The sequence below is a fragment of the Dermacentor albipictus genome, chromosome 10 (genome assembly GCF_038994185.2).
Source record: "Dermacentor albipictus isolate Rhodes 1998 colony chromosome 10, USDA_Dalb.pri_finalv2, whole genome shotgun sequence".
NCBI classification, from domain to species: Eukaryota; Metazoa; Arthropoda; class Arachnida; order Ixodida; family Ixodidae; genus Dermacentor; species Dermacentor albipictus.
Window position 1 is genome coordinate 31,436,768 of NC_091830.1, and position 23,757 is coordinate 31,460,524.

General features: G+C 49.1%; 1 protein-coding gene across 3 annotated transcripts in view; it reads left to right on the plus strand.

Moving 5' to 3' along the window:
- The first annotated feature begins 3,240 nt into the window (after positions 1–3,240).
- LOC135912255 (SIN3-HDAC complex-associated factor) overlaps positions 3,241–23,757 on the plus strand; it is a 31,567-nt gene continuing 11,050 nt past the window's right edge. The window contains exons 1-4 of one of the 3 annotated variants that reach the window (XM_065444651.2): positions 3,241–3,380; positions 19,502–19,761; positions 20,282–20,435; positions 21,204–21,522. In XM_065444651.2, coding sequence (XP_065300723.2) covers positions 19,528–19,761; positions 20,282–20,435; positions 21,204–21,522 — 707 coding nt within the window. In that variant the 5' untranslated portion in view covers positions 3,241–3,380; positions 19,502–19,527. The other 2 variants (XM_065444650.2, XM_065444652.2) reach the window with 2 other exon arrangements.

Sequence of the window (23,757 nt, forward strand, 5' to 3'; positions counted from 1 at the left end):
CACTGCAGTAGTCTTCCCATGTGGTTGCAACATTTGCGCTTGTTGTGGTCTTTGTGAGACTAGTGTCTTGCAGAAGTGTCTGACAAAATTATTGCTTCTGTTTTGCTGCTGTGGCAAGTCCAAACAAAGCAGCTGTACCAACTGGCACTAGCCAGTTACTAGCTCTCAGTGAGTTGCACAATGTTGATCTTGTTCTTTACATACAAGCCGGTAGTCCAACTAGCCATCTTCTCCCACTGATCTGGGAAGTACAAGGTGGTAGCTCGAAGGTTGCAGGAATAACATTTGTATTTAACAGGCTTTTCACCTGAACGCTTTACTTGTGTGCTGGTGATACACGGTATGTTCTGTATCGGATTGAGTGCTTTAGCTGCATGTTTGGTGAACGCTGTTAAACAGCAGCTGCTTTTATTTTTCTGAAACTGGGCATGTGTACTTTTGTGTGGATGCAGATAGTTCTTTGCCCTAGAAAGTTCTGCAATCTGCTGTGAGTTGCATACTTGTTCGCTCTTCTAGCTTGGCCAATTGCTTTAGTGGTTTGGACCGAACCTGCTGAAGTGTAGCTTCCTTTGAGCCTCTGCAAAGCTGTGTTGAATGCCACTCCCAGCTTGCCGAGCCTGCCCGGTAGCACACTGTTTGAATGGTATCGCCTTTCTTTGTTTTGTTGAACCTAGCTATGCGGTGCTTTTGACAACTTGTTTCACTTATGCTTTTACCTGCCTCGTTTTCACCTTACGTCTAGGATGGAGGAGCTCTGCTCGTAGCAAAATAGTGAGAAAGTCTTTTTTTTTTCTTTGTCTTCTGAAAGAAATGTCTTGTAACGTAGCCATTTGTTTCTGCCATCATTTGTTTTTTTACAACCTTCCTTATATCTTGCATCAAGAGTCTGTTGCGTGATCACTGATGCCGTAACGGCGGCAAAAGAGAGTTGCTTGGCGAACTTGTTTCGCAGGCAGAACTCCAAGTACTGGCATATGCAGAAGTCGTGATCATCGTGGTTCGATGTCACCCACGCTTTGCTGAGGCTTGCGCTGTGACAAGTCATGCAGCCGGTATCAAGAAAGCATGCCCGTCGAGATCCCACCGGATGAATTGGCACTGTGCTGGATTTTGTAGGCTATGCAAGCAACACTGAAGTGCTGGACTTTTTCTCAAAGTAGACACTGCAGAAGGAAATTTTCTGAGGAAGTAGTCCTGTCTCTTTTTTTTAACATGTGTCTCAACACGTGCGCAGGCTACAGCCCGCCTGGTTTTACGTAAATTGCTGCATCAGTTCCAAGCACCTCTGCGATCGCATTGAGACTACAGGTACACTCTACTGTGCCGCAAAGGTACAGCAGGATTGGTTAGCCTTGACATTTTTCGTGCTTTCGATACCTCATTCACAAGCGCTGTGAGACCTGTGTTAAAGCGATACCTTTGTGCATGAGTTCTCTTGGATCCTGAAATTGCCTTGCTGGCATGCACACAGTTTGCAGCCCTCTAATGGCTCCAGGAGCAGCCTATGGGGCTGCTGGCTCTACTAGTGGATGCCTCGATGCAACATTGCTGCTTTTCGAGGTGAGGGCAGACGTGGTACCAAGGTGTGGATTGGAGGAACATGTATACAGGGTGGGGTAGTAGTCATCTTACATTGCACCATAAGAGAGATTGTAAAAAAAATGTATGTTGTGGTAAAAGCACGAAATCCTTAGGACACTTAATGTCTGCGTTCTCATTATATTGCCCGTCGACCGCTTTCACTGCGTTTCTGTTCGCTCTAGGCGGGCAGTGAGGGCTGTGTCATCGTCCACAGACTTGCGGGAAAGCATTTCCTCTGCGGCAAAGCGTCTGACGATGGTGGCATTTTGTAGTAGAGACTTCATGGTGCAGGCACGTTTACATCTTGTGTGGTGAGGAGGAGGCCCAGAATGGCTGAACCTTTTGTGTTTTGCCGACTATTTTTCTTGTCCAGCGCCCTCCTCTCCACCCCCCCCCCCCTTGTTCTCACCATCTTATCCTTTTTCGGCTGTAGGCAGAGCAGGAGCAGCAGAAACTCTGTGCGCATAAAACCGTCACGTTCGTAAAAGGTCATAGCGCTCTTTCTTCTCCTGTCATCACCCCAACCTTTCCTTTTCCACCCAGTCGCCAGGGGGCCGCGCAGTGGCGGCCCCTGGTGGCGAGAGTGATAAGCTCCTTTAGGCGCAATGCGGAGGGGAAAAAAAGGCAAACGAGCGGTACAGGCGACGTAGTGCCTTCTGGTGGACCTTCGTGATTGCAACTCGGTAAATCTGATCAAACTTTGTGGTTGTTCGTCACGACGACAGGATTTTGAGCGCTTTAATGAACTGTCTCAAAAAAAAAAATGGCCGACATGCAGATTGCTTGCGGTTCCCATGTACCTGTGCTCTGTCTACGTACTGTAGAGCAGTGCTTGAGACATGCCTCGGGCGATCATGATTTGTGCGCCGCTGTGCAATGTTTGTCTATTGCTCCGAATTTGTTTTCTCGAAGCTCGTTGCCGCTGCTGGTTTTTTTTTTTTTTTGTAGCATTGCTGGAAGATGGAGTTTGAAAAGAAAACGAACAGCGAAGAGTCAGTGATGCAATAAAAGCGAAAAAAAAAAAGTGATTGTGTATGTCTGCGTGAATGTGAGCATAGTTTGTTCTACCAGGCTGTTCGTAATGGCCGTTACGTTTGTTGCTAATCAAACGCAATCGAGCTACACTGAATAGTAGCGGGTGCCCTGGGCTATGCCTTCTGGACTGAGTATTTTTACGGAATGTCTCCGAGTGGCTCTGTGCCAACCAAGTAACGTCCGTAGTAAGTGTGCAGGTAATTCCGAAAATTATTGGGTGTTCTGTTCCGGGCGCGAGCCGGACTGGCTAAGTACCTTCGTTGTCAGCTTTTTTTGTTTACCTTCCGTTATTTCTTGATTTTCTTCTACAAAGAAATGTGTCGCACTGCACTTATGTAAAGCATTAGACACCCCCTTACGCTTGTATCGAGGGAAAAGTGTCTGTGGCGGTTAGAACATTCAAAACTGGCGCCAAGGCACCCATTGAATGGCGTTTTTCGCGGTGTCTCGTAAGAACTGGGAAAATCGATGCGACCACTACGCGTATTCATATAAAGGTACAAAGGGCACGCGAAAACTTGCAGCAAGTTGTACGATTTGTTCGGCGTATCAGTTTTTTTGTTTATTTTGCCTCGAATGAGAATACCCCGAAAAAGCGAACGTGCGCATTGCGCTCAACTCCTGCGAATGTCGCTTCCCTGCAAAGCAAGGTCGAGAGGTGGTGAAGCCGGGTGTCGCTGAGGGCATCGCTCTGCCGGGTGCGAAACGTATCGTTTAGCCGTTCGGGCACAACGGAGGTATCACCAGAAGAAACGACTAGCAAGGTGAGGCCCTGCGTAACGTTTTTGAAGCGCCGATCAAGGCCGGAAAGCGTGTGCCGGAGCGAAATTGGAATCGAGGTCAACCCAATCGCCGCGCAGGCAGCTCAGGCCTAGTGACAGGGAAATGCGTGTTAAACGATCATTATTGACATTTTACTTCGGCGGACGTGTAGAACTCGCCAGAAAATTAGTGTCGCCATTTATGGTTTTTCGTACAGCCGATCTTTTTATTAAGAAATGACGCCCGTAAGGTAGCTGCCCTTGGCACGCTGCGTCGGTCTGAGGTTCTTTTCTTTATTATTGCACTGCGAGTGTTGGTATTCCGTGCTGTTGCGATGTCTGAGCAACGAGTATCGAGTCCGCAATAGATTTACTTGGCTCGATTTAGTGATTGCTTTCCATCAAACGAGACTACGAGTAGAGCTTGTCGCGAGGGGTCACGCCTGGGGAAAAAAAAAACGAGGACGTCGGCATGTGCGCAACTGCGGCTTGGAAACTGGCTTCCGTTCGCCCAACTGTTTGTGCCGAGCGTCGGTGGCGAGCCGTTCCTGCGAAGCTGAGCGAGTGAGTATTGTAATTCCGTTTACCTCGTTAAAACTCGCTGCGACGCTCATTCCGTCGCGCTAGGAAGCGATGCCAACGCATTCGGGCGCTCCGCGAACCGGCTCGGGTCGCTGACAAGGAGCGCAAGGCGGCGAAAACTACGTCGCATCAGGTTCGTGCCTAAGCCTCGCACCATTCATTCGCGCTATTTCTGCGACCCACTCGAGTCGCTCGCGCTTCGTCGCAGCCTTCGGCAGCTCCGCAGCGTCGTCCGCAATGAGCCGAGTCTTGCCGGGCTCCCTGTACGACCCTTGTCAAGCGATGTCACACGCTTCGAAACCGGCCGGCGCCCGAGCCGAGGTGTGCGCAGGGATGGCCGTAGCGTGCGGCGCGGAGGGCATTGACCGCTTCCCCCTGCGCATGGATCGATTCTCGGGTGCGCTTCCTATAGCTTGGCCCGTCTTTCTGGGGCTGCCATGCGCACATCGTGTTTTGTGTCTCTTTCCTTTGGCTCGTGCCTGCGTTCTCGTTGTCACCGTTGCGCCGATCGTCAAGACGCCAGGAGCCCGTGGCAGGTGCGGGCTAGCAACGGTTGTTTGTCGAGCGCACGCCGCCGTACCGGACGGCAGCGCTAGGCCGGCTTCTCCCACTTTTCTTTTTCTTTTTTCTTCTCTGGTCTCTTTTCTTTCTCGGCGTAGGAGAGCCTCTGACCCATATACGTGAGCTGTACCCGTTTCGCTGCTTTCGCTTGCCCCTACTTCGTGGTGTCGAGGTTGGCTGCGCCGTAGGAACACGTTTTCGTTTGTGCCAAGTCATTGGTCGCTCGTTACTCGCTGTCACGACGGCGTAGCATTCGAGCGCTGCGTAATAAGCCCGTCGCGTTAGCGACTTGAGCGACGCGTAGTATAGTTTGCTTCGCAAGGCGTGCTTCGCAAGGCGGCCTGTTTAGTGCCAAAAGTGGTCCGTCTTGGACGATATGATACCGAGTGGCGACGCTGATACTCGTCCGACGAAACTGCTTATTTGTTCACTCGGAGTTCTTGGTCGCTGCTTTTTCGAGCTTTTGTCAGTCATGCCGACGTCAGCACACTAGTTGCATCGAAGTCTGTGTGGAATTTTCGCATTGTGCGACTTTGGTGTTCTATATGACCTGCCTAGCAAAAACAGAAAAAAAAAAGATGATTGCGGGAGCTGGCATGCAGACATGGTTTTACCGGCGCCATAGCTGTTAATATTTCGTACCTGTAAATGTTACCATGAGCGCTCAGCCGTACCCTGTCTCTCATTTAGTTGCAGGTAATTTCTGAGTAATCGCATGTTTGCCCATGGCAGCATGTTAATGATGGGTAGCAGAGTCATTTATTGTATTTCTTTCTAGCAGAGGCATCAAGTTCTTGATTCATGAGATGCACTTGGTGCGCCATCAACTCTCATTGGCAGCTTGCACAGTTGTTAGTGGGGGACAGATCGTATGTGATCGCTAGCTGTACTGCAGCTTGGTGGACACAGTAGCCTTTGCAGGCGTGGGCAAACTTATGCCAAATCTGAGTAAGTGAATGTTTATCTGTGTTTCACTGTAAGCGCAAGAACAAACTCTTTCTGTGTCTTTCCATTTTTGGGCACCTCTGCAAGCCTGCCTCAGCAGCATACAGGTGATGCACGTCTCACCTCTAAACTGACTAGCATAAGCATTAACGTGCCAACTAGACTTCTGGCAAACTAACGTTGAATCCATTTGGTAGTACAGAGCAGTTCATTTTGCTCCACAGAAAATTTGTTTTCCACGGTCATTTATTGACTTGAGCTGTGGCAGATGACTTTTTCTTTGAGTTGCCGAACCACAAATTGAACTGGATGTCTACAAGCACGCCACATGCTGTACTCGCAGCACAACTTTCTGTAGCAATGAAGGGATAGCTAGGGAGGCAAAGCACACTCACAAATAAGAGCGCTCCTGAAAAAAAGTCTCCCACATTCTCACTAGCATAGGCACCAGGTGGCTGTCGTAAGGTGCCAGCTGGTGAAAAGCGCCGTGAACAGCAGCAGTAAGAGCACTGGTATGTGAAGCAGACGACGTGGCGAGGACACACACGACACTTCTGGTGTTTTTACGCTGGGATTTTTGAGGCCAGACATACCAGAAGGCGCATTTTCTCGCGTCTGCTTTTGAATAGGATCACCGCTTGCATGAGGCTGGTCATGTTCTTGACATCAGGTATTATATAAAGTAGAAACTAAATATAAATATAAAGTAGAAGCATCCCGTAAACAGCTCACCGCGACAAGCTAGGACGTCCATATATTATTTGCTGTGCACGCTAACTGTGCTGCTTATTTAATCATGTAAATTGGCGAAGCAGCACAAAGATTACGGACAGAAAAGGAAGATGGTATGTCTCCCTTGTTTGTGTCTTTCCCTGCTTCGGGGATCACACATGTGGCAGTAAGTCCCCATTCTCTGTCCGTTGTAATTCTTTTTTCTTTGCAATGCTTTGCCGGCCTTAATGTCTTAGAAACAGCCCAATCGTCAGTCTTGGTCTATTCCACACTACTTAGCGCGACAAGAGCCGTTCGTGGTGGCTGGTGCACGTGCAAGGCCGGCGTTGACGGGGACTGTTAACACACCACTGCGTTTGTGTTTGCCGCCGATGCACAGTAAACAGTCATGCACCGACGCAACCAGAGTTGGGAAGTGTGAAGACGGAAAATGCACTCTAAAATGAAAAGGCTAAGCCACTAAGAGGACGGCAAAATAATGGTTACAGATATGAGTGTTTCCCTTCGGTGCGCACGTTTAGGAGCTGTTGCACTTGCCACGGAGAAGACACGCAATTCACATGAAACACAAAGCTCTTGCATATGAATGGCTCCTTTGTTAATGTTAAAACAACTACACAAAAGCAAAGCATCATGGGAAATGTACAGTGCTCAGCCTATAGACGGTTATCTACAGATCGCACTTATCCAGCCTTTTTGTGCTTCCATCCTGTGCGGCCGCTGCATAAACTGATTGAACCGAATGGCCTCAGTAGTTTCAGTCGTGTGTCAGTAACTGTTAATGCACCAAAAAATGCAACACATTTGTTCGGATTTGGTTCCACATGGTATTTCGGCAGCGCGAAACAGGAGAAACGACGAAACACATTTGACCAACGTGCTTGGTGGGAGTGCCTGCTGCAACCCACCCAGCCATTACATGCGCGGCGATGCCGCAAAAAGGCGCCAACGGTCCAAGCTTATCCCGCATCCGGAGCCTATTAGCTGGGAAGGAGAAAACAAGCCCTTACTTTACAAGAGCAAAATAAGTGCCTGTGTGTCTTGTTTCTCTGTTTTCCTCTTCCACATTTGGGAAAATGTAAAACCATTGCACGGGTAAGCTGTGCTGGTTCAGTCTTTGTTCCAAGAAACAAACACTGCTGTCAAACCCTGCCGGTTTACTTGGTGCAATGACACATGCAGCAGAAGCTCCATCCTTTCATCTTTCCCTTCATTGCCACAGAATGCTGTCTGTGAGTATAGCTGTGCATGACAATTTACTCTGCGATCCGAAATGCAGCGTCATCGTCTGCTAAAGTTGGATTTCAAAAACTTTGGGCTCTCTTTCGAGGATTCAAGTAGCGATTCCACAACAAATGCAGTTTGCCTCCGGCATCAACAGCTGCATTGCCTTAAGAATTGCTGGTGAGCTTGTGATGATGTCATATGACATGCAGGAGTTGCCAAGTCCATGTGCATAATGTGAATGAAGCTTCAAAAACAAAATTACGGTGTTTGCTAGCCCATGTATTGTTGTCAAATGTTAAAACCTGTCGATCATTGAATGGCCAACTTGAGAAGAAACAAGCTGGAGCAACAAATTGTGTAGGGCGATACATAAGTTGGGGTAGCAAAAGGAAGTAGTGTGTAGGGCACTGCCTGACACCAATCTTGCAAGGCAGAAAGTCTCGTCTTTAATCATTGTTCTGTTCTTAAGCAGACATTGCCCACGTGTTAAGTTTTCAGAAAGCCAATGTCGGAGAACCCACAGAATGTGCGACAATTCTGGGAAATGTGGCAGTTTTCATTAAAGGGCTGTCTAAACTGCAGCTGTGTCAAGAGATATTAATGGTGCTGTTAAATGATGGTCGTACAGATGTTTGCGGCAGTGAGATTGTATTTTCGCACAGCCATGACCTAAATGTGCCACCTGTTCTGCCAGCAGCATGCATTAATTTACCATTTGACTTGTACAGTTAGCAGTGATCTGTTTATTCTTTGATGTCTTTTTCTAGAAGATATAATCTCGGGAACACTAAACTTAATATTTCTGAGTAGAATACAGCACCATGTTGCTACACGATAGAATTAGTAAAGATTTTATGTAGTGGTTTCCCTCATCAAGAGCTGCAACATTAATATTTCTCGTGGGATTGACAGTGTTAATAAATAAATGAATGGCCTTGAACTCGTTTGGAAGTACATATAGCTAGCTGAAGTCATTCCGATAGTGGTAAACTTAATTCATAAGCGGTTGTGTACTTAGGTGCATTAGGTGGAGAAGTTTAATCCAGAACCCTCTGCTGTGATGGCCCCATATTATGTCATGCATGTAAACATTTGGATAACTGAAAGTAATTATGCAGGATAGCATTCATACTTAATAATTGTATTTCAAAGAATTTAACATAAGCCCTATTAGCCAGAAACAACAGCTGTGCAGTGTTCTAGGGTTTAGCCTGCTTGTAATCTTGTTTTTGCAAAGCAGGTGTATTATTATTTTCGTTTTTAGTTTTGCTTACCAGATTATTTGTGTGGAAGCATGCTTCCATAGGCTGCACACTTAATTGCAAGGGCAAAGTGTGTCCACAATGCCCACTTCTAGAAAGCCTAATCGCTGTCTGAGAACCACGGTGATGGTAATGATCTTAAAAGACACGAGGAATTCGTTAATTTCAAATTGTGTTCTAGATTTACTGTCATTCCAAGCATGGGAAACGAAAGTTAAAGGGCCCCTAAAACGGTTTGGACAAATTTTGTAGACGTATAGGGTACAGCTTGTGGGGTCTGATGTGGGATTCTCCTCCCGTACTCTTGGGACAAAGGCACGACAACACAGTAGTGCAAACAATCACAAGGGCATTTATTGCACCTTTCATAGATCAATGCCTGCTAGCCGGTTGCTATCCACAAAACATGCCGATGGGCGCGCGACAAATCCAGAAGTCCGACTCACCGTGGCCGGAAGCGAGCGAATATGTTCGCCCCATGCTGGATCCCAACGCCTGGTCGTTCGCGTGTATAGTCACGCGAATCGTGGCGCGTTCGAAGGCGGCCAGGCGAGACGGTCTCGCCGAAGCATCGGTCGGCGCCCACGCGGGAGACGTCCCCGCCGTGCGCCGACCCGCCGGGAAAGAGGGTCGCTGCACGCGCGGCTCGTCCGTGCTGCTTGTTGTCTCGAACCCAAGAGAGAGCGCCTTGTCTCTCCCGCACCCAAGTAACACCGCAGCAGCGCAACACTAGCGCCATCTCTCGGACTGCGCTTCAACCACATCGACCGCGCGGACGTTACGCAGGCCACGCGGCGAAGCGGGATTACAGGAGACGCGCTATGCGGGAAAAACATCAGGGAGGCGCGAGGGTCGCGCATCCCCACAAGCTAAAGTTAATCATTCGCACCACAATTTGTGTGAAACTTCTCATATTAAGAGAGCTACGGATGATTACAAGTTACCCTCCTCCATAGTCATGCATTTTCTCAACTTGTTTGCCGAGTGATCGTGGCTAAGCTCCGCCTTCACTAGCTCTGCGTCATGGTGGCATGTCGTGTCGTCGACTTCCAGTTCTTTAGTAGCGAGCGCGCAAAGCCTCTTCAAACTCTCCGCCAGCTGCTTGGCAGTCGACCCCAAGCGAGAGCTATCGAAGCAGCATGCGTTGCGAGCATTGTGTCACAGTGCCAAACGTGTCTGGTATTCCGGTAAGCACAGGCTATCTGGGCGTTTCGACGGAACGGTGGAGGCATAAACTCGAGCTGATGAAAGTACTTCAGCTTAGACGTTACGTGAGCTGCCTGATCGGTCTCTACGGTCCAGCCACCCGATGGCGCAGAGCTTAACCAGCCAAACAGAGCTAATATTGCTCTAACCAAATGTAAAGCATTTTAAACATTTACAAAAACAATGTGTTTACAATTATACTCCTGTGAAAAATTCACACCAGCAGCAAAGAATACATTTTGTTACTGCTACTGTGTGTGGTTGAGCTCTGTGCTACCAGGTGGCTGCACCGTGCAGACCATTCACATTTGTGCTTCTGCAAAGGGACACGGCCAGGCCCTGACTCTTTGCGCTTGCGTTTACCCTAATACCGGACGCGCGACACACTTACTATTGCGTTAGTAATCTTCCGGTGTAAAGTGACGGCCGCAAACGCGCAAATCCTGGCGCCGATCGGGTAGCGGCAGTCCGGTGCGCTGCAGCCAGTCCGCTCGACTGCTGCCTTGCAGAGGGACACGATGTCGCAGCTTGACATATTGCCGGTCGCTACGTTTGCAGTCCACAACACAACAACAAAGTCGAATCATAGCGCTCGCGAAAAGACAGACCGACACTGACGGCGGAGCTCTCGTCAAAGACAGAACACGTTGTAACACAAGCAGACGACGCTTGCTAGGTGCCGGAAGTGCTTAAGTGTAGTGAGAAATTGTTCTTGTGCATTCCCTTTCTGTTACTTCATTTGTATAGCAACAAATTAACTAACATTCCAACTATTACGAACATCATTTGCGCACACTAAAGGTGGAAAATTATCGATGACGTGCCCTGGGCAGCCAATTGGATAGCTCGCCCACATGACGTCAATTGGGTGATTTGCGTCATATGGGTAAGGCGGATGAAAATTCCGCCGAGCAGTGTGCTGCGATCGGCAGCAACGTACATTTCAAAATCTCATAATAAATTGCACGCTTTACGCGAAGCACTTAGATGCGTTAATTAATGATCTGAAGGACCTACTCTAACGACTCAGTACGTTTGTAGAAAATCGTCCAAATCGTTTCAGGGTCCCTTAAAATTACGCTTTTGTTTGCATTGCTTGTAGTTTCTATTTAAATTCTTTTTTTCTGGAATTACGCGCGCTGCTTATTTACAAGCTGTAAGGCCTGTGTGACACAAGGCGCGACATTTCGTCGAACGAGTTGCGTAAGCTTCTACTTCTGGCGACCTGCTAAGCCTAAAGTAAATCCGCTAGGCCTAACCTAAACCCTCTAAGCTTGGCTTCGTGAAAGAGGAAGCACACGCAGTAAGAGCCATTGTAATGATAAAAACATGCAGATGGGTGTCGGTTTCGATTTATTTTAGCTTTACTTTCATTCTAAGCATAGGAAACGAAAGCTGCTTCGCTTTGCTTGTTGAACGGCTTCGAAATTTCCTTTTCTGGTGTTACACGCGCCGCACATTTGCGAGCTGTGAAAACTGCGTGCTGCCAGACGCGTAAAAAAACGTTCTGAACGTTGCGTCAACCGGGTCGTCGGGCTGGCCGACCCCGAAATGACATTTGCGCAACCGCCCACCTTCACCCCTCCTTTTTCGTCTGCCTGCGGCCTGACAAACAGGCCGTCAACACGTTATTGCGAAAGAGAGGGATAGTTGCGTTAGGTGAACCGGGACAGCGGGTGCGAAGAACCTCTAAAGTGAATCCATGCATAGTCAACAGCAGGGACTGCGTCTCGCGTATTTGTAGCCAGAGGAATTGAAAAAAGATTGCTTGCGCGTTCACTGCCGGAGTTGCTGGCGCTCTCACCTCGCAGTGAAATCGTATTTCGTCTGCTTTGTGCAACAATGCGTTTGCATTAATGCTTCGTCCCTGGTTTGTCCGGCAGCAGCATGAAACCTCTGTCTACGTGCTCCCGCCTTTGCCGTTTGACATGGACGACCAATAAACTGATTCAAACCATGCAAGGTAACTGCTTGAGGTAACAGCGTCCGGGCGATCGGCCAGGAGTCGACGGTCATCTGCACCTGCAGCACGCACGTCGATTTTAGTGTGTCAAAGTTCTACAAAAGTCCCTGACCTCGAGAGCATCAAAACATGCCGACAAGTGTCAGAGCGCCCTAAATAATTTACTATTATAGCTTTCCTACGAATTGGGTTTCGTTTTCCAGATGATGTATGTGTCATGACGAAGAATTGTGTGGTCACGTGAGAGCAGAACATGGCGACGTTTCGGCACTTGCTCCTCAGACTTGCTTGGCCGTCTGCTGTGCATAGTTGACCGAGCGAGCACCAAAAACGTCGCGGCGTGCTGCTCTCACGTGACCCACCTACTGCGTCCCGACATCGCGACACACGAACCCACTGGGAAACGAAAACGAAACTGGTTTGCAGAAAGGCTATTGTAGTTAATGATTTCGGGTCCTCTAAGACTTGCCACTATCTTTAATATAGGGTAACGAGTCCAAGCTCCTTCATTTAACGGTGAAATGAAAGCGCAGTCGGAAATCTCATGTCATTACTCGTGTAGCATTCCTGACGTTCCATACATCCTTACGCTCTCTCCTCTCAATTCGCCAGCAATAGTCGATTTCTGTGCCGCATGTCATTCCGTGCCCAAGGTCTCAAGGTTCCATCGTGTACCCTTTCGCGCACTTGTCGCGTGTCCACCACATTCTGCTGCAGAGTTCCAGGTCGGTCGCGGGTGTGATCTCCCTCTGCGGCGACCGCACTTCCGATAGGCGCGGACTGAAAAGAGAGAGAGAGAAACATTCCGGCAGCATCCGTCTCGCTATGAATGTTGACGCTAATGTGATTCGCATTGAAGCAACGCAGCGACACATCGTACTGGCCATTATCGAAAACGCGTCACGTATACGGGGTGTTCCGGGGGTGAATCTGACATTTGCACGTGAAGGGCGAAAAAGTGGCCACAACTTGAGCAAAACAAAATTTATTGGAGACACTGAAAAAGGTACACTGAGCTGGCAAGGTAAAAATCGCTCAGGGAAGCTGCCCTCAGCGTCCGCAACTGTCTTGTGACGGCTCCGTAATCCGGCACATGTGACTTTCGCGTTGCCCCGAGGGAGAGCGGCAAAAGCCACCCGAATTTCGTCGATCGGCTTCATATCGGTGTCTGGCATTGCGGTTGGTTACCTGCTCGTCCATCATCATCATCATCAGCCTGGTTACGCCCACTGCAGGGCAAAGGCCTCTCCTATATTTCTCCAACAACCCCGGTCATGTACTAATTGTGGCCATGCCGTCCCTGCAAACTTCTTAATCTCATCCGCCCACCTAACTTTCTGCCGCCCCCTGCTACGCTTCCCTTCCCTTGGGATCCTGTCCATAACCCTTAATGACCATGCTCGTCCATACTCGACCCGTAATAATTTTTTTCCAATCGGGGTAGCTAGAGGGCCAGCCGTTGGGACCGGGGAAATTGTAAAAAAATGGCTGTGGCTTAGGTAAGGTTAAGCCCAGGATGCGAAGCATACTAGCCTTTTAGTTGTTGAACCACTGTTTAGCCCGGTGAACTGCTGTTGCTTGGCTATATTTGGTTCGGCTAGACGAAGAAACAACTCGTGCGTTACTCTGCTTCGCCTTCAAGAGTGGAACGCGACAGCGTTCCCGTCGACCCGCGAAGGGGTGTAAGACAATGGGCTACGGCGCAGCGACTACGCGCCCCGCATTGGACGCGGTGAGCGTCGAACAACGCAGCGTTCGGCGCGGCAACGAAATGTGCGCCTGAGCAAGCGACGCACGCCTGAACCTTAGAAACAGCTCGTTTCTAAGGCAACACCGCATTCACTAGAGGCGCTTTTGTACCGCTTTGAAGCATCGTACTCGTGGCTCAGTGGTACCGTCTCCGTCTCACACTCCGGAGACCCTGGTTCGATTCCCACCCAGCCCAACTTGCAAGAGTTGAGCCAAAGCCTCTGTCGTGACGTCACGGTGTCACGTGGTATTGAAGGCGACACCGCCGCGCCTGAGGAGCTGGGTTGAGCTCTCGTAATATGCTTCGCATAAAAATTCTCGGATGGGCCACTTCAGAGTTATCCCAGTGGTATGGCAGGGAGCCGATACTTGCTGCCACGCGTAGGGTCGTCCGGCGGCCGCCCGGATCTCCGCCCAAGGAGTCAAAGCAGTGTGCAGCAGCACCACATACCCGTTTGAATTGAGTGCCCGTGGAAATGCGTGTGAGGGGCATTTCGTCACCCTCACTGTAGATACGTACGTCCAGACACCATCGCATTTTGGGAAAATTTCATCACACGCGCAACGTGGGCCAGCTGCAGCCACGGCCTAATATTCTCTATTTCAGGTCTGCATTTCATGTAGCGCTTTCGCGGTGTTCAGTGTGCGTTGAGATGCTGTTTTGATTTAGCAGTCTGGCTGCCCGACACCAATTATCACGATGCCGCTAACTCTGTCATAATATTTTGGTGGCTCCCTCGCGTCTATCATACAGCTTGTAGACACATGCTTTGGGACTTTAGAACCCCTCATAGAGTCAACCTTTGAAAGGCATTTCACATATATAGTTCGATTCCTTTTTAGCACCTCCGCATCAAGCTGAAAATACCGCAGTGGGAATTCCCGTTTCTGTTTGAGGGGACCTGTCAGAGGCAGCTTGTTTAAACTCGGCGTGTTAGTTTGTCATTACTGCAGGGAGAGGTGTCCCATCAAGTACTGGCAGTGTACAAATAAAAAAGAAAAGAAAGTGGGTGTTGAATCCAGAGTAGCATCCAGGGAGGTGGGGGTGAACAAAGGCATAGCACCTCGTTTGCTCTGTGTCGCATGGGCCAACCTGCAATTTTCTTTCTCATTTAATGCATAGGAACAGACGCTTATAAAGAAAGAAAAGTTGGCAGTGAAAACCAAGTGTAATTAAAAGTAAGCACTTCGACAGACAAAGAAAGAATAGCAGCATCGCGGTGTTCTGTCACTTGCTTGTCTGCTTGACGTAGCCCCACGGTGGTGCTTTTTCATACCGTCCCTGTCTTAAACGTCAGAGCGCCGCAACCACCTAGTAGCGTGTCTAAAAATTTCCCGTCTCCTGTTCTGTTGAGGCTTTCGACTTTTTTTCTCGCCACGCCGCAGTAAAATGTGGAATCGTTCGACGCCGTACGTCATGCCGACGTCATATCGGTGACGAACGGGAGCACCGATGAGCAAAGCAGCGCAGGCGCCTCCTAGCGCGATAAACTGGGATTCGCACATCACGCGTGGGTTTCGCGCCGACGTGTGTCGTCACGCTTCTCAGTACACTCGCGTGGAGGGCCATGCTCTGTCCGGGATTGCCAAATTTCTCAATTTTACGAAAGATAAAAGAGGGGGGGCTGCTGCGACTTTGTGTGTGTGAGCCCGTGTGTCAGTGTGTGCGACAGGCGCTCGAAAAGACCCGTTGTTATATACTGACTTGGTCGTCTGCCCGACAACGCATGCGCACGAAAGTTAGTCCACGTTTCGCCACGTGCTGGTACGAGTCGTCTAGACGACTCGGAAAAAAAAAAGCGAGAAACGCCGCCAAATAGCGCACAGTACGTAGCCTGGGCGTTGCGAAACTCCGCTCTTTTATTTTTCCTTTGTCACGTGACGATTGCCGAGTCTATGGCTTGCACACTCCCTTGGTTTCGTTTCTATTCCCCTTTCTTCGTGCGTGCGTTATTGGTCGTCTGCCGTCGACGGCGTCGAGTTGGTTGTGGCGCTGTTGAGTTTAAAAAAAAGGAGCAAAAGGCAAGGCCTTAAGGGTGTATGGGAAAGGGCTCCTGAACCCCTCCCCTTCTCTACAGAACGAGACCGTTATAAAGGGTGAGCTTCTCCCTATAGAAAAAAAAAAGTTGTGCACTGCGCAAATGCGCAACCGTAGCGCCACACCGCGGCGGCTGGGGATGAAATCGATTTCTTTCCCACTCCACGAATCGGAGGTAGGGAAGGGAATGGGAGGAAGAGAGGTTTTTCCCGGGGACTTCCCGGGAAGGAATCGGGGAAAGATGGGATGCTGAGAGGGGGGTATTCGCGTGTCCGGAGAAACGCCGATGATGATGCGCGTCTAGAAAAAAAAAAGAGAAGGGGGGTGAGAGAGGAGGACCGTAGGGAAGGGTACTACGGTACTGGGGCGAACGAAGGAACGTTGGGACGACGTCTGCGTTCTCTGGTTGCAGTGTAGGGAGCACGGGGGTTGACGGGGAAGGTGGGGACGGGAAGGGAATCGCATTGCGGAGCGCGCAGGCCCGGGCAGCGCTGACAGAAATCGTTAGATCCGCAGTCGGCAGTACCGCGCTCAAGGGGGGAAAGGGAAGAGCTGGTGTGTGAGAGAGGAGGAGCCAGTGGAACGTTTCCCCGCCGCCAGCTGCGCTCAACGCGACTGCTGCATCGTCGTCGTGGTCGTCGCCGTGGTCGACTTATCGTGGTTTTTCCCGAAGGCCAGTTTGCGTCGATTCCTCGTTTCTTCCCGACGCAGCTCGTTTGCGTGTCGGGGGAAGCCGGGGTCCGGTTTATTCGGTGCGTCGAGTTCGGTGGAGGCGGGCGTGCGAGCGGACGGAGAGGCAGGTGTGCGGACTCGGGATCTCGCTTTTGGCCAAGGACGCCGCCGGGGCAGGCGTCGATTGCCGCTCCGCGCACGTCAATGACAGCCGTGCCTGCACCAGGGCGACTGGAAGGCGGCGGCGGCGAAGGGGTTTCGACGGCGGGTTGTGCGGCTGCGACGACCCCGCGGTCACGGTGTTCCAGGAGCAGCAGCAGCAGCAGGGAAGCAGCGTGCGGCGAGCGCTTCGAAGGTAGCAGCGCTACGGATCGCGGGTCAGTATGTCGGTGTGCCGCGCCTCCCCCCTCCCCTCCCACTCCCCTATCCCCCTCTCCAGACTGACCCTTCGCGAAACTCTGCGCGTCCTGCGATCCAAATGCCGAGCCAACGCCGTGCACTTCTAAATCCAAACCTATTCCCGGAGATGCCGCGGTGCCTGGGGAAAAGTCCGCGGCGAATGCGGTCGCGGAGAAATCGCGTTCCTCGTTTTCCGTCCCAACCCTGCAACCCATTTCTTTTTACGCTTCATGTTTCTTTCCGCCGGCTTCCCCTCCCCCCTTTCTATTTTGGCGGTGCAGCGTATTCGCGAGAGCCCGCCGCAGCGGCCGAAAAGGAAACCGCTTCCTTTCTCGGCCCTGTCCTCCTCTCCCCCTTAAAACCCTTCGGCGACGACCTCTACAGCGCCGCGCGCGATCGCCAGCGATTCCTGGGTGCGAATCCTGGGCAGCGATTCCGCGAGCGATTTCCTCCTGCGTTTTTCCCCCCCTTTTTTTTGGAGGGTGGGTGGGAGGAGTCTGTCGGCCGGCCGGCAGTCAAGGAGGAAAGCGCCTTTCCTTCGACCCTGCACTGGAAGGAGGGGGGGGGGGGACGAGTCTTTCACCGAGGACTGAGGGATCGTTGTGGCTTCTCGACGACGACCTTCGGTTGCGCGATCGTACCCTGTCACGCGCGGCCGTGCGCGTGCCGTGCGACACGCGAAGCGCGACGGGCGGCTTTCACCCACGCGATATGTGTGTCGAGGTCGAGGCAGCGCGACCCCGCGAGGTCGTGCGCCTCTGGCCGGCTGCTTCCGTTGCGACACCACCGACGAGTGACATCACCGGACTGGTGGCCCCCGCCGCACTGTCCTCTCGGCGACCCGCCGTGGTTGCTCAGTGGCTATGGTGTTGGGCTGCTGAGCACGAGGTCGCGGGATCGAATCCCGCGGCCACGGCGGCCGCGTTTCGATGGGGGCGAAACGCGAAAACACCCGTGTGCTTAGATTTAGGTGCACGTTAAAGAACCCCAGGTGGTCTAAATTTCCGGAGTCCTCCACTACGGCGTGCCTCATAATCAGAAAGTGGTTTTGGCACGTAAAACCCCAAATATTATTATTACTGTCCTCTCGGCGGTCGCGAAAGCTAGAGGCCTCTCTCGGTACTTGCGTAAAGCTCGGCGACCGTCTGCCCATTTTCCTATAAGCCGCTTTTAGCTTCAGCGAGGTGTAAATGTTGCCGGTGTGTTGTAATAGGTGTTTCCTAGCAGACCTGGTTACTGGTCGGCATATCGTTGTGGACGCGTTACGTGGTGCCCGTAAGTGTTGACAGCAACATAACGTTTTTCGCATGTGGCACGCGTTATGCGTGGTGTCCCCCGATTGTCTCATTGCCCCTTGCTGCCCCGTTACTTGCAATTGCCAGAGCCACTTTCGCCAGCTGGGTCTTACCTGAGATTTGGCTGTGCTGATTGTCACTTACCTCGGTCACATTTACATAAGTAATCTACAATGCCGCCGAGTTAGAGTCTGTGTTTTTCAGTGAACATGGCACTTCTGGGCTTGTGCAGTTGCTTGACAGTACTTTGAAAAGTGGGGGATGCTGAAATTTGCTTCTTCTACAACAGTTCGTGTGAAAAGTTGGTACACATGATATTGTTAGTCTCGTTAAAACACTGTCAGTGCAAACAACATGCTTTTGTTTTGGATATCAAACTTTTTGAAACAAATTTCAATCTTGCACAATAAAGTGTCAATCCAGCTTACTACTTTACTATTCAGTGGTGCTAAATAAATTGCTGCAGAAGAGCTCAGCTAGTTTCTACAATTTTTAACCAACTATGCAAGGTTCAGGCTGTCTGAACAGTTCGTGCAGTGACCTTGCTGGCAAGTTGTGACTAGCTTTTGATCTGATGGAGAGTTTCCAAATTTGATGTAACTTTTATATGTCCCCTGTTTTACACTTTTCCAACTCTTGCTATATTTATACTGCTAGTGCGAGTGCAGGTACCATGTTTTTTTTTTTTTTCTTGCAGGAATGAGGGCTTGCTCGCATATTGAAATCACAGCTTTACCGTTACGTTAACTTCATATTGTTTACCCTTTATTTTTCACACCATCATCACTGCTTTTTGTTAGTGTTTCTGAACTGTACATTTGAAGATTTGCCCTGAAACGAAAACCATTGAACTACATTTGAAGATTTGCTCTGATGCTAAAACCATTTATCTACATTTGAGGATTTGCTCCATAACTAAAACCATTATGGACAATAAAGAGAAATATTAAAAGCTGTATTATATAATATGTTTTCGAAATGTAGAAAAGCTCTTGCCATAGCAAAGGCATGGCATGCCGAAAAAAAAAAAAGAGAGGCTGGTGGCAATGCTTGTGTTTCCTCATGCCAGCTTCTCGCAGATGTCACAAATTTTGACGCCATTTGCTTTGGTTTAGCTCATTGTTTTTTGATAAAGAAAGATTACATTGCATTCTACACAAACCGAAGAACCAACGTAGTAAGTTTTGAGAAGTCTTGCTGTGCCAGAACCGCCTAAATAAGAGAAAATGCATTGAAATCCATGACACAGCACCGATGCATCGGCTTTCGTGTTTCGGGGCTAGATTAAAAGAAGAATGAACTTTCAGCCTTTACTGTATTTTACTTTCTGGTTAACCTCCTTGCATTTCTTCTTGCTCCCATTTCCCGCTATTTAATGTCCATTTCACATGCCCCCATTTCGTCAGGACACTGTACTTGGTGAGACGTCTTGAAATTGCACCGCTTTGCACCACACTTTCATCATGGTGGTGTTCTTCTTGGTGGTGTTGCAGTTGGAGGAGCTGGTGACCGGGCGGCCATGTTTAGCTTCCACAAGCCCAAGATCTACCGCTCTGCGCTCGGCTGCTGCATCTGCCGAGCCAAGTCGTCCTCATCGCGATTCACTGACTCCAAAAAGTATGAGGCCGAGTTTGCGCGCTGCTTCCGCATTGTGGCTGAGGATCGCCGCTCGGGCGAGATCTGCAATGCCTGTGTGCTTTTGGTCAAGCGCTGGAAGAAGCTCCCACCCGGTACCACCAGAGACTGGCATCATGTAAGTCCGGCTTTTGCACGTACACATGTGCACATTTGTGTGTGTGTCTTTGTGTTAGCATGCCTGTGCAACAATAATTGTGTGCACAGGAACCATTTGAACATTACTGTTTCATACCTAACACATGGAAAGTAGCACAGGTCACAGAACTCTTTGGAATTTTGACTTAGCTGATGTTGCATAACTGCAGTATTTATTTTGTCCATGCAAGACATCTGATGTTCTAGTTCAGATAAAGAGGATGAAGTAGATTTGTGCAGGTAATGTACTGTGTTGGTTATATTGCTGGTGGTCGTTTACTGTAGCAGAATGGGCTCCAAGTGAAGGAAGGCATAGCTGAGGGTGGAAAATGACCACACGGAATGGCAAGTTTAGGAAATTTGCAGGCATGCATTGTTGCAAGAGACCTTTGTCCTGAAAAAGCCGTAGAATAGGCTAATGATGACGATGATAACATACTTTCGCTGTCAATCCATGGTCAGGGTTCAGTTTGTGACAGAAACTCTGGTGTCCTCTTTAGGTGGTTGACGCGAGGGCAGGTCCCGGGACGAAGTCGGTGAACAAGGGCAAGGTGAAACCGCCAAAGCGGCCGCTCAAAAAGCACCATCGACTGACCGCTGAGAAGCGGTGCAAGCTCGATCTGAGTGGCGGCGCCCTCTCGGACGACATCACCAGTGAGTTTTACTTTTTTTTTAACATCCGCATAACATTTACGTGACACATATGTGATGCATGCACTGTTTATTGGATGTCATCGGCTTCCTTGGCTTTAGATAGTGCTGGCTAACACTCCCAAGGCTAGTTTACATGTTTACATTTTACATGTTAGTTTACTCCCAAGGCATGTACTATTGTGGGCAAATGAAATGTAAACAAGTTCCGCCTATAGAACTAACCACTTCTAAGCCTTGCTGTAGAACACATTCTTTTGTTCCCACTACGCTTAGCTTGGGGCTTGCAGCATCCTTGGTAATGAAATAATTAGTGCTGCAGGATCTTACTCTCAAGCTGTTCTAGCAGAATTTTGTTGAAGCCTTTGGTAGTAGCCAATATAAAAACAAAGAAATTTCATAGAGCAAGTGAGGTGAGCTACATAACCCTAACACAAGTTTAAGCTTACCTAACCCAAACTAACCGTACTGAAGCTGCCTATCCCACCCTGCCTAACTAGCTGAAAAACCTAACTGGTAAGCCATATCTACGGAGACGGAGAGGCTGAAGCTTTTGTCATGCTTGCGTAATTGACGGTTGATGTCGTGTATGCAAGTGTATCATCTTGTAAACAATGCATCGTGCACGTGCGACACGTGACTTGCAATGCTTTACCTGATAACTGCATGCTTCCTGGACACTGTTCCTTTACGTTTCCTCTCTGACATTCTTGTTTTTTCTTAACACCCCGTAGCCAACTTCTGCTGCTTGCTTCTTCATTGCTTTGACAGTCGGCGATGAGAGCCTGAGCGAGTCGTCAATGCCATCACCACCAGAGAGCCGGGCAGCCAGTCCGACCCCAAGCAACTCGTCCGAGGACTCCGGCATTCTGGACGAGGATGAGGAAGAGTATGATGACGAAGACCGCCGCCGGAGCTGCCGCACATTGAAATCACGACCATTGAAGAAGAAAAAGAAGAAGCGGAAGCAGAGAGGCAGCGGGAGCAGCCGTAGGGACGACTACGTGGTGGAATCGTCTGCCAACAGGCGGGGAAAACTGGCAACGCCTTTTAAGATCTCGTCGTTTCTCGACATGAGCTTCTGGAGGAAGTAAGTGGAGATGGGATTATGTTAAACATACTTTTACGGTTTGAATAGGCTTGACACAACAAGGGCCCATATTCTTAGATGTTAGAATTCATTTTCCACTTTAATTATGCGTTGCACCAAGGATGCAGTGCCAGCAAGGACGACGGTGCGGTGGCCTTATAGCCACACGCGGCCACAACAAAAGTTAGGCATAACATGTGAGCGTCCACCAGCTGACTCAGTGGTGCACACCTGTCAGAAAAATGAAGCGAGAAACTCGATGTAATTAATTGTTTGATTGCTAGATGAGATTGTGTCAGTTCTCATGCATCTTGCAAAAGAGAGGTGCAGGCGCGGCTGTATTGCCTGGTGGCACGCGCCGGCATGTAAACAAAGTAAGCGTATGCCTATGGGAGAGCTGTGCGGCTAAGCATCTCACGGGAACACTTTGAGTGATAAGAATTTAGATGGAAATCAGTTCTGCCAATGCTCTTAACTCGAAATGACTTGCACAGGAAGTGCAGGTGTGAGCACGTGGCAGCAAATTACGCGAAGCAAAAGTACTCCTAAATTACCGCAGTGGCACAGCCACCTTGAGGCAGAGGGAGACATCAGTTCTAGTGGAAGTCAAGTGGTGGCAGCATGATAAAAATTTCTTTTTGAAGTTGAGGAAGGTTGCAGCATCTGACACTAGGCGCCGCTTCTTCTTGAAGAGGCTGCTCCCCCCCCCCCCTTTCCAAACATTCGATTGCCACTTTACACGTACGGTGTTTGCCCTTGAAGAGTTAAGCAAACTTTATGTGAATCTGAAAAGAAGTGCAGTACAGATCCACAGAGGTGCTTTTTTTTTTTTTCAGAGGCAATACAGTTAAAACTCGATCTAATGAAACCTTATTTTACGAAGTTCCCAATCTAACGAAAAAATTTACATTTCCCGGCAAGCACCCACAAGGTTCAGTGTTGTCGTCAACCCGAATTAACGAAACTAGCTTGTATTAAACCCAGTTTAAAGAAGCTTTTCTAGAAATAAATAAGTAGAAAAAGCTGTGATTTCTTTCTAATTTTGATGCAGACGGGTTTTTCTTCGAGCGTGCACTCTAATGCTATCGCGTTAAAACGTCTGGTCACCCTAGTCATGGCTCTAGCTTTATATTGATGAAGATTGATGCCGCGTCCATGTACGGAAAAACGGACTCAGCGTTCTCTCATACCAGATGGCGCTAGGGGCGGTGGTAGTTGGGCCGCCCTTGCGGACTTTTTACACACGCAGGCGTGGGTTGGCGGGAATTACAATGCCATGGTACCTTTTGGGTGCCACTACATTAAAATTTTCGATTTTGAAGGACCGGAAAATTTCTTACTTAATTTTCCGAACTTCCTGATTTAACGAAATAATTCGAGCGTGGGCATCACTTCGTTAAATCGAGTTTCAACTGTATTTGGTCCTGTGGACGTCAGAAATTGCGTGAACTCTTTGATAGTGCGACTCTACTAATAAACAGTTTAGGTTATTGGTGCTCTAGGTAAGTTGAAACTGGTCACTGCACAAGGCATGTTAACCGTAGTAGGCATCTCGAAACCAGCATTGCTTTCACTAGTATATCTGTCCACAGGGTAACGGTGAAACGCATAGGCCTTTTGCTTTTATTTTCTCGGAAAGGCCTTCCTTTTACACTTCAGTGCAAAATTATGTGCAACAGAAAGCTCCAGGACTGAGTTATTTATTTTCTACTATATGCAAACTCAAGAAATGAGTGTTATTGTGTCGCTTTGTGTGTACTCGGGGTAACTGTAGCCTTGGAATGGTTTCCATGTAAACTCCATGCGGCAGAGCTGTTTTAGCAACCCACTTCTCGGCTTGTTGGCACATTTCGTTGGCATTTCACGAATGGTGTGATGGGCACAATTCCTGAGCAGAGAGTTAACGTTAAGGTCTGTGTTAGGCAAAGGAAAATCTCTAGTTAGATTCACCAAGTATAATATGACAAAGAATCACCAGGGCACCATGTCTCTGAATGGCAGTTACTGCAAAAAAATTGTTGTGTTAATTGTGTACATGATAATATCAGAAGATCTGAAATTGAACAGGATGTGTCACCAGATGTTACGCAACAATTCTCCCACACTGACAGCCACACCAGACACACAGAAATATTGTGTGTGTCTTTCACACACAGAATAGAAGGAAACCAGACAAAATAAGTGCTACTGAACATTTAGAAAGTGGCAGAAGTGATCACACATTTGTGCTAACTA